The sequence below is a fragment of the Haliotis asinina genome, chromosome 9 (assembly GCF_037392515.1).
Source record: "Haliotis asinina isolate JCU_RB_2024 chromosome 9, JCU_Hal_asi_v2, whole genome shotgun sequence".
Taxonomy (NCBI): Eukaryota; Metazoa; Mollusca; class Gastropoda; order Lepetellida; family Haliotidae; genus Haliotis; species Haliotis asinina.
Window position 1 is genome coordinate 8,616,961 of NC_090288.1, and position 11,497 is coordinate 8,628,457.

Sequence of the window (11,497 nt, forward strand, 5' to 3'; positions counted from 1 at the left end):
GTGGTTCATGATACAAGCCATTGGCCTTTCATAGCGATTTACAGCCTATACACTTACACCTTGCAACAGAAAATATCAACATTTTACGCAAGATTATATAATCACAGACGCGATAGTGCGTCAAAAAACATTTTATTACAACATTAAGAATAAACCATTAAACGAATATTTTCAGAATTTCTACAATGTTCGCATATGACTCTACTGTGTTCATGAGATATACACATTATAAATAATACAAACGAGGTTCTATACTAAGAAATACACAAGATTGCAATCATTTTTTTTCAGGCGCGTGAAATCTGTTCAATTTCACTACATTTTCTGACACTCAGTGTCCCTTGACCTGTTGCTATTTTACTTTTCATTTATTTTTTTTTCGAGTTAATGTTCCTGATATATTTCCACCACCCACCGTTGTCTACATTCTGACAACAACGCTCTCCTCAGCCAGTTGATCTACTTCTTGGCTGCGTTCTTCCTCTTTGCCGCCCGCTCTTCCTCAAGCTTCTTCAGTTTCTCCTCCCTCATCTGGAACTGATGTTCCGCCCTCATTTGCTTCAGAAACTGGCGACGTTTCTTCTCGTCCTTGACAGCTTTGTGTTTGATTTCTCTGTCCAATTGTTTCCTCTGGACTTGCTCCACAAACCTGTTTGAAAATGATACGGACTTAGATCAATATAAAGGCCCGAGTAATCATTACACCGAAAACCGTCGTCATACATGTTTTACCTGTCAAATCGGAATAGATCTGCCTTCTGTCGCCTCCTCTCGGCTGTGTAGAAGCATCGCACTGGGATTTGCTCCAGACGACGGGGAGTCTTGCCACGGGGAACAACCCCCTCCACGGTGGGAACAGAGAAGGCCACTCCTCCACTGGACTGACGGTCGGGGACCAAACCCTCATCTCGTAGCTGTTGAAGAATCTCCTCCCCTGACAGACGGGGTGTGGGCAATGTCACCTGACTCTTGGCGTAGTACAGTTCATGAGGACAGTTTATCGTGTCCGCCAGAGCCTCCTCTGGAGATGTTTGCTTGAAAGGTATAACCTTGGTCTGTTTGCAGCCCATTTTAGACCAAGATATTTAGCATCTATGAAACACACGTCCAGTCTCCACGAATGCCGTCGAGACAATTGCGTGACGACATAATTACGTGACGTCATACAGAAGTGACGTCTCTGATTCGCCAATCCGTCACTCCGAACACGGTGGGCAATAAAGTAGCTACCAGAAAGGGGTGGGAAACAGTGATTTTCGTCGGAAGAACCTTTTCATTTTCGATGTAGGATCGTGAGGGTATCATCGGGAAAAGACTTCTTGTAGTGCTTGAATTCAAAGGTTTATCTGTGGCCTTATGCAACCCAAACTGTATAAAAGATACATTACTCTCTTGATACATACAGGTAGCGTATTCAGTACAACATTACAATTAAGTATACTTTAATCGGAAAAATAACCGTTATCAAAACCCTAGCGATTTCAACTCGAGTACATATTTTCTCTGCACTCCCTAACCCACCAAAAACATTCGTCGAAGAACTCAATAAAATAATCTACAAATTTAGATGGAATAATAAAAATGATAAGATTAAAAGGTCGAATATCACTAGAACCTACGAGGATGGAGGTCTCAGAATGGTTGACATTGTGTGTTTCATCAATGCTTTGAAATTGTCATAATTGAAATGCCACTTAAAGAAAGCATCAAGCTTTAAGAACACCTTCCCATAAATCTTTTACATTCACTTGGCTCTAATGCTGGCAAGGACAGTCTTTACTGGAGAGATGTTTCATCTGCTAGGAGACTATTTTATAAAAAGCACACCTTTGGCAGTTAGGACTTTGACCCAATCTTGGTTCAGCCACTTTGGTTAAATCATTTCTCTAAATCATTACACATGATAAAAGATTGGTTTGATTGCTGTATCCATTTTGGAATGAAAATGGTCTCAGCTTTGATTAGCTAAATTAGAAGTACAAAACAAGAGGAACCTTCTTAGATTACCATCATTTGTTAAATAACATTCCAGTAAATTGCAGACAACGTTTTGGTAACTGAACTCTCTCCTTAAATCAATTAAACATTAATAGTGTATACAAAGATGTGATCTCAAATGTTAAAGGTTTAAGGATATTTTACGATAAATTGATGGAGAACAACAGTATCTCTAAGGTACTACAATACTGGAATACTGTCTTTAAACATGATATAATTTGAAGAGATGTATTCAAGTATTACAAGAAATGTACAAGTGATTGTAAGCTGTTAGACTTCCAATACAGATTTATTTACAGAATATTGATATTTCGATACTGATACATGTAGTTTCTGCAAAAATATCTCAGAAGACATATCACATGTACTCTTTTACCGTGATTTACTTAAAAACTTTGGCAAAATATAGAATATATTCTAAATACCCACCTCCAGTTTAATGTCTCTTTTACAAAATTCACTGTCATGTTTGGAATATATTCAGACAATTAAATACTAAAACATATTATACTTCTAGCCAAAACATTCATTTATTTTTCAAATATTAAACACAATGCGCCCTCTTTTGAGATATTTCTTGAGAGATTACTAAAAGACACATGTACAACCGAAAAGTATATAGCCAGGAAAAACAATAAATTAGATCCCTTTACAAGGATCTGATGTTCTATGCGAGCTATGAAGGGCTCGTATGATATAATATCAATTGATACTTCCAATCTCTTCCCAATGTAATCGCTTTACGTACCCTTATAACCTTTATCATATATATCCTCTACAGAAACTGTCGCGGTATTTTATGTATTTATATGCATGTACATGTATATCTATATACTTCAGAGATGTGATATATATTGCCTTGCCATATGTAATGTATCTGAGAATTGCAATAGAATAATAAAAAAAAAAAAATAGATAAAAAAAACAACAACAACAACAACAAAAAACAAAACAAAAAAAACCCAAAACATGACGCGCTGTGATTTTGATGGGGAATATCTGTGTGAAACTTGAAACTTATCAAAATCCTGCGGGAGCATCTGAGGTCTGTTCACCGAGCACATGACAGGGTTGAAAATTTACTATAAGACCATTGACACTCTCGAGGAAATGGGTGAAAATGGACTGTGAATTGATAGCGCCACGAGAGACGAGAAGTTAGGAATCAGTTATGTCTGGTAGATGTTGCTCTTAAAACATTCAAATTTATCTTAAAATATTTCCAGTTACCTTTCTTATTTCAGAACTGCCATCTCTCTCTATTTGTACACACACCTTTTGTCCTTTACACAAGGGATTTTTCGAAACTAGTTTGAAATCCAAGTTTGAAATTTGAGAACATTTCATAAGCTGGTAAAATGTAATAAAACTGTTTTGCCATAATCTGCCAATCTTGCCACTGAAGGAAGACAATGTCTATACACACCCTTCAAAATATCTTTGAACGCGTCTTTATTGTTTAGATTTCTGTTAATTGGCCTAAATGTTTTTTCTCATTTTGTGTACTACATAATCACAACGCACCAAAACACGATAAGATCAGAGATGATCTCACTGTGATAACTTGAAATGAAGGTTTTGGTCCGAGATATTAAAACTGACTGTGTTGTAGAAGAAATCTATGTTCAAACTTTCCCCTTACTTCTAAACAATGGAATGTTGCGAACAATGGTCGTTGTTGTCAAACAAGGAACAATAATATTTTGGTACATTCAGCTAACAAGGATTTGAAATGTTAAATGAAAACACACAGTTATTTACGGACCACTTCTCAAAAGCGAAGGCCAGCACTAATTTTGAAACATAACTGGTTTCATTGCAGTTGGCAGTTCAACGCCACTCGTTAAAATTCCAGATGACGCTGGCCTAAATCATCGAGTCTGGACCGCACAATCCAGTGACGGATATAATGAGTATCGATCTACATATTTGGGACATGCATCAACCAAGTGAGCAAACATGACCACCCGATCCGATTTATCGCCCCTTACAATAAGCATGGATATGGTGCTGGGAAAGAGTTATACGTTAAAAGAATGTTAAGTGTGTGGCAACCTGTTTTATTTATATCTGGTATAATGGTATTTGAAATACATTCCACACATTGTCTCACTGTTTGTATTTTTGTGTGTGCTGTAAATTATAAACATGCCCTTAGTCTCATGATGATCCTGTCAGGACGAAGGGACATTTTTGTGGAGTGTTGGAGATATTGTCAGGAATGTGTTCAGAAGGAACAACGTACTCCCACGGTGTCATACATTATTTACAAAATTAGGACTATTCTCCCGGCGGTGTCTTATCTCCATCCTCGTTTCTTTCTTGTATAGTAACATGACATGAATTATTGTATGTGTACCGGCATTAATGATTATCTGATTAGAAACTTTCACCATCAATTCTCAAGGGACAAAGCTTCGTAATTTCGAGCCAGTTGCGAAAATGCTATATTGCACGTGTCAGCATTATGTCCAAGAAGACAATTGTTGGTTTTCTGTACTCAGATGGGTTTCATTTATCCTATGTTTTACGTCATGGATTATTATTGTGTTATAAATCGTTGACATGACGCCATGTTAAAATTCTCCTCTTACATACATTGAATGCACTGGCAAGAACTTACCAGCTTTCATATAGATTTAAAAAATTCTACTCGTTCTATCTCCACGTATAGTGTGTACTCTTTATCCATGTAGATAATGCTATGCACTTTAAAATTTACAGATATTTATATTCTTTATTTTAATCTTACAATGTTAATTTTAATTTTAGTCAGTCTGCAACTTTTTGTCTGTTAGTATAATGGAAGTTTTTACCCCCCCTCCCCCCACCAAAAAAACCAAAAAACAAACCAAAACAAAAACAACAACAAAAAACAACAACAAATAACAAACAACAACCAAACAAAAAAAACCCCAAAACACCCCCCCCCAAAAAAGCAACAACAAAAGAGATCCCACAAAATTGAAAGCAAAACAACCCCCCAAAAAACACAAAAATTAAAAAAAATAAATAAAAACCACACACACACAAAAAAACAAAAACACCCCCCCCCCCCAAACCCCCCCAACCCCAAACACAACAACAACAAAAAACAACAAAAACACAAACAAACAAACTAAAAATAAAAAAACAAAAAACAAAACAATATATATAAATTAAAAAAATTAAAAAAATAATAAAAAAAGAGAAGAAAAAAACAACAAAAAAAACAACAAAACAAAACAAACAAAAACAAAAACAAACAAACAAAAAAAACAAACAACAACAACAGTTGACAGTTCCTCATTTTTTATTCGTAACGGCGTAATAAAGGTACATCATCAAATCGTTCGACTGGTCGTTCCATTTTTGATATTTAACTCAACACAGACGTAACATATATGTTTCTGTTCAGACAGATGTTGAACATGTAAATATTATGATCACGGTCGCGAAGGATTAAAAATATACAACTTCGAGGCTGTTATGTACCAATATGGATGCAATTAATCTAGATATGGCTTCCTTACCATGGCTTTAAAGATATTTACAAATTGAATTTCGTTGATGTTGGAACGGTTTGCTTTTGTCATGATCATTTGTTATTTTAAAAATCAAAATACATGTAAGTGATTAATACGCTCAGTCTTTGACGAACACCTGGTGTCTTCGCCTTTCGCTGAAGTAACCATGTTCAGTATATAATTAAAACAGGATTCATAAAACACACGGTCGGAATTGTACAACTGACAGTCTTGTTATGGATGTGGAAAGTTTTTCGCTGAACTAACAGTGTTCAGTATATGATTAGAGTCAAGGGAGCTTAAGGGTAGGTCAGAGGTCATATCTTTATACGTCACGTTAACTACAGGTCCAGGCTGTATTACACGGATACATTTTGAAATGCATTACAACATCCAACTATTCAATAGGAAGTGGATTCAGCAGTTGTCTTTCACACATGTAACATTTGGTACTGCTCGCTTCTGTATCCCGCCATCGAAAGTTTTCATGTCTCCTTGAGACAATGTAGTTTCTGTCTGTACCATTTAAGGGGTATCCCGGAGCCCAGGGGTTGTAGGTCAGTTTCCGGCCATCATGAAACACCCACTGGCCGTCCTCAGCTGCATCCGACCCATCGATGTAATAGCTGCAAATGTTAGTGTCTGAAAAAAAGAACACGCCATTCTTAATAATTAATACAGCATGGTATCATCTATGAGTATATTTTTTACTTCCACTTGAAAGAGTGAGTGAGTGAGTTTAGTTTTACGCAGCACTCACCATATTCCAGCTATATGGCGGCGGTCTTTAAATAATCGAGTCTAGACCAGACAATCCTGTGATCAGCAGCATGAGCATCGATCTGCGCAATTGGGAACCGATGACATGTGTCAACCAAGTCAGCGACCCTGACCACCCGATCCCGTTCGTCGCCTCTTACGACAAGCATAGTCGCCTTTTATGGGTTACTGAAAGCTCAGATCACCACGGGAACGAACGTAGAATCTACACATTGTGTACACTTTCATTCCCTTTCTACTGCTAAGCGGTATATCTACATGTATATTTGTTATTTTTTTAACGCCACACTGTGTGGGGGCACCATGTAAATATTCAGATCTGGTCAAGACAATCCAGTGACCGACGTCATGGACATCTACACAATTGGGACACGATGACATGTGCCAAGCCTGATCACCCGATATCGCATGGTGAGAAATATTAGAATAGGCGCACCTTCAATCGATACCTGGTTAGATTTGTACCTGTTTGACAATACCCTGATCACCCGATATCGTATCAATGTGGCTACGTATCGTCTGATCTGCACTGGACTGTCTAGTCCAGACTCGATTATTTACGGGTCTCTCTCGTCGCGGGTACTACAGATAAGTACTCCAGGTAAAATATCAAAATTTGCACTGCACCTCTCCTTTAGACACTCCTCAAATCTTGGCTTGTACAAGACGAAAAGGAACAACTATGTAAATGTCGACCTGCACCAATTTTAAATGATATGAATTTCAGTCAATAAATGACAATAAAACTAAACAAAGAACCGTAAAACGATATCTTTTTACACGACACAGTGCATAACCGGGCTATTGCTCGCCACTAAAGGGTACAGATTCTATCTATCTAAAAGGTGAAAGGCTCAGAGTTAACTATACACCCTGCACATACGTAACTGACGTACAACGTCATACGTGGAGAGACTTGATCGCGGTGGTACGTAATTCTGACGCCATTCTAATTTTTACTTCTACAGTATCTTCTAATGTTTGTTTCGGGAGACGGGAGGCATTGACTTCCCTTGGCGGGTGTTTTGGGTCTACACCAGTTTTGATCTGTATCGCATATCTGCCAAGTTTTAATGAAAGATATTAAAAAGTTTTCGCGTTGTGCTCCTGAAACGAAGCCAATCCCTCACTTTTGAGACTAAGCCCAAATCTGTAAATAGTGAAAGGCACCACTTTGCCACACATATCAACCAAGATTTGCTGAAAGATATTAAGAAGTTTTCACGTGAGTTGGGCTCCGGAAACGAAACACACCTGTCACTTTAAGATAGGTCCGAAACATTTCCATGGAAACCGAGAAAATGATAAATCACAAAAACCTGTAAATACGAAAAAGGCCCCACTTTAGTTTCTGACTGATATATCTACCAAGTGTAGCAGAAACATATGGATCGTGTTTAAGTTATGCTCCGGAAACGAAGCTGACCCTTCAAATTAGACTAAGACCAAAACCTTTCCATGGAAACCAAAAAAAATGTAAATGATAGGAAAAGGCACAACCTTAGGTTCAGTTCGTTATATTTACCAATTTTGGTCTAAAAATATCGAACGGTTTTTGAGTTATGCTCCGGAAACAAAATCATTACGAACGGAGAGACAGACAGACGAGGCATCGACTATATTCCCCCACATTACATATGATATATACAGTATTGAATCTAATAGGAGGAAAAATGAAGTCTGATAATAAACTTTTTCAATATACTGACCTGACGACGACGGGATCTGCTTGGCTACGTGGTTTAGCTTCTCTTCACTGTCAATAACAGCCAGATATTCGCCTCTTGACATACAGACAGCAAGACCACCATTGTACATCTTTTGGTTAGTATGAAGGTGGTAGCAGAAGTTAAGGAGGCGTTTATGGACGTAGCTGGATGGACAGTCACCTGGGACGGACATGGAGAGGTCATTGTGTACAGAAACTTAAACATCTGCGCAACTCTACAGTATTGTGAACCATTACAGTGAGTGGGGTTTCACGCTGCCTTTAGCAATATTCCAGCAATATCACGACGGGGACACAAGACATTGGCATCACACACTGTATCTGACATGATGGGCCTCTTTTGAATGAAACAATGAGTGGCATTTGTAGGTATAAATACTGAATGCACGCGGGTTAACCTAGTATTTCAATCATTCGTTCGTCGCCCATTTCTGGTGACATTGCAGAAACATTGTTAAAAGCGGCGTAAAGTCATACTCATGTCTAAATGTTAACACAGGTGCAACCTGTTGGTTGAAACGTGTGTTCCCTACGTGGCTACAGTGTACAGGCCTTTTCCTAGTTTATCTTGCTGGATTATTTTATGTTTTACAGATTAAGATAAAAGGCGAGGGCCCTCGTCCCCCGCCCCCTATACACAGCCCAGACAGCGAATGGGACTTCTCCCAGGAAACACTGCCTAGTCGAACACACCAAGAACGTTCCGGATGATATGAAGACTCCCCGACACTGCAGCCTTCTGCATTACCCAGATTGTCAAAAGGGCTGTGCTCCCGGTGGAGAACCCGGTCAATCTCCTGATCTGCGCCAACTGATCAGGAGGTACCAAACCAAGGGCACCGAGAACAATGGGGAGCCTGACGACAGTGTACTTGGGATGCAAACAAGACATTTCAAAGGCGAGGTCCGCATATTTATCGTGGTTTTCATGAATCTTGCCAATCACGTTGCTGTCAAAAGGGACGGAAAATTCAATGATATAAATAAATTCATTGGCTTTATCAAAAGGACAAGATCAGGTTTGTTGGCATGAATTTTTCTCAGGCTGTACATGAGCCTGTTCCAGAAAAGTTTAAACACATCATTTTCCAGGACGCCCTGGTCATGTATAGGGGCGTATCATGGATGGACCTTGGGGTCAAAGCCACAACGGTAGTAAAAGCTGCGAGTCATGCCATCCTGTCTTTTAAGATGTGCTTTTTTTGCCACGGAAGGGCACCCACTGACAAGGTGTTGGACAGTCTCTGTAAATTCATTGCACAATCTACATTTAAGGTTAACCTTTTGATTAAGAATCACATTCTGGCAATTGCGAGTGGGAAGTAACCGGTCCTGAGCAGCAAAAAAGGAAGCCCTCAGTTTCACATTTGAGACCAGCTGACTTCATCCAGGCGAAGGGGTCGGTTAGATTGCTGTTCTGTTCCACACACTGCATATACAAACGATGCAATGGCTTCTCAGACCGCTTCTCCACAAAAGACCGACTCTGGGCAGACTTGGTGAAATACTTCACCTGGCTTACTCCCATCGCTGTACCGTCCAGCAGTACATCGCCATCAACAAAATCAACCTCAATTTTCAGATTGTGTCCCACAACCTTGGCACGATTAAAATAGCTGTGGAATTCCTTGCTTTCATCGTGAGTCTTGACATGCATCACCAGAGGATCATTCGACAAATAAATATGTGCAAAAGTACACAATAAAATTCTGTCGCGACGAGCCTCTCTAGACTACCAGCTGTTCATTCTGTGGAAGTACCGGTGGCTGAGCGGGTCAGGCGGCTGACTTTGTGTGCTGGTGATTAGGTCCCAGAAGCTTAGGGTTCGGGTTCGAATCCCTGATCGGACGCAACCAAAAAAGTACTAGAATTTGTACTTTAGTAAGAAATTGTAATCCCAAATATGACATATATTACTGGAATATTGTTAAATGAGAAAACAAATCTGCTCCATCACAGGAATATAACGATTAACCCTTGGACACAGCAGCATTGCTTAGACACTGGAATCGGTGTATTTCTGCATATCCCATAAATACCATATATGCTCACCCGTTCCGACGATGGAGTAGAATGTACCCGTCTCTTCTTCTCCGTCTTGCGGCGACAGAAACAACACGTCATGGAGTTGACACCGTCGTTGTTGCCGTCTGTAGAAAACAGACACACAAGCCTCATTCTGCAGACAAAGAACAACGCATCGGCTGTCAGTGTGTCTGAAACTTCAGTTAATATATTGATGTTGATCAAAATGTCTGACATGTTTTTTACCCCATACGGATCTAACGTGAGCTGATGTGTAGGTCGCCGTTAAAAGGATCATCAGCGTCATCAGCATCTTCATCGTCCTCATCAACTGCACAAATCTCTGTGCTTTGACAACCAGATGAGACTAACTTGAATTTCGCTTATTAATCTAATGAAATAGAGATGGGTACCTATTGGAGAGTTGTGAGTAGGTGTGTATAGTGACTTGTGCTTTCCATTGTCAGATTATCACGGCTGTCCCTGTGAGAAACGATTAATTACCTACCGCATATATAGCATGGATGCCATGAAACAGGATCGTGTGCTCTGATGACAGGTGCCACCACCGGATGACAATAAACAGATGCACCGTGGAACCCGCCACAGAATGGTCATGGAAACATACAACATCGATGCCAGAGAATAAACAAATCCTGTTAGGCAAAGTAAGTGATCTAGTGATCATCACTATATATATTAATCAGATCACTGTTTCTCAGTTGGTTTACACACCAACAACAGGGCCCTTTCGAATAACGTTGTCAACGCGGGATTTCTGCTATTGTCAGTTCAGTCAGTAGTTGGGAGATAAAAATAAGGGAGCGTTGTGGGGTTTAAAGGGTACAAAACACGCGTTGGCCGCTGTTGAAAGAAACCCTGTTCTGAAGCAGGATGTGAAATTGTAAAGGCTCAGAACGGGGCGATGATTACTTGTGGAAACATTCAATTTTGCTGCTATTAACGGGAACAAAACGTGACAACTAGGTAAGTGAAATTAAAACACAAGAACCTTGCAAATTATGAGAGCCAAAACTAGCGAAATGCAGACGTATCGCGCAAGTGCATGAACGTCAAGAACGATTTAATTTATTTTTGAACCGAAAGTGGTGTACAAGATCTGTTGAATGTGATACACGATACCAGATATCAGTGACATTTTAAGAACAAGGCTAAAAAAACTACATTTTTGTTTGTTGTATAAGCCTCACTCAGCAACATTCCCGCTACATGGCGGTAAAATGCAGCACTTTTATGTATTCTTCTCGCGATTAATGTACCTGGGCCTAGATTTTCGAAGCTCTCTGGGCGCTAAGGTAATCGTAAGTGCCATACATTAGAATTAACTGAGGACTATTATAGCGCTAAGAGAGCTTCTAAATCTAGGCCCGGGATGTTAAAAGAAATAAACTTTAAAGCCTGAAAGTGTGAGAACCAGAACTGGAACCATGTGATGTAA

The 11,497-nt window shown here is 39.4% G+C and overlaps 1 protein-coding gene and 1 pseudogene across 1 annotated transcript; both read right to left on the reverse strand.

The window, feature by feature from the left end:
* Positions 1-459: 459 nt before the first annotated feature.
* On the reverse strand, positions 460-1,070 carry LOC137296885 (uncharacterized). The gene is made up of 2 exons (XM_067828770.1): positions 733-1,070; positions 460-649 (listed from the first exon to the last, which is right to left on the reverse strand). Exons 1-2 carry the CDS (start codon positions 1,068-1,070, stop codon positions 460-462), a joined length of 528 nt encoding a protein of 175 aa, XP_067684871.1.
* Positions 1,071-5,272: 4,202 nt separating this feature from the next.
* Positions 5,273-10,366, reverse strand: LOC137296739 (C-type lectin domain family 4 member E-like; annotated as a pseudogene).
* Positions 10,367-11,497: the final 1,131 nt, after the last annotated feature.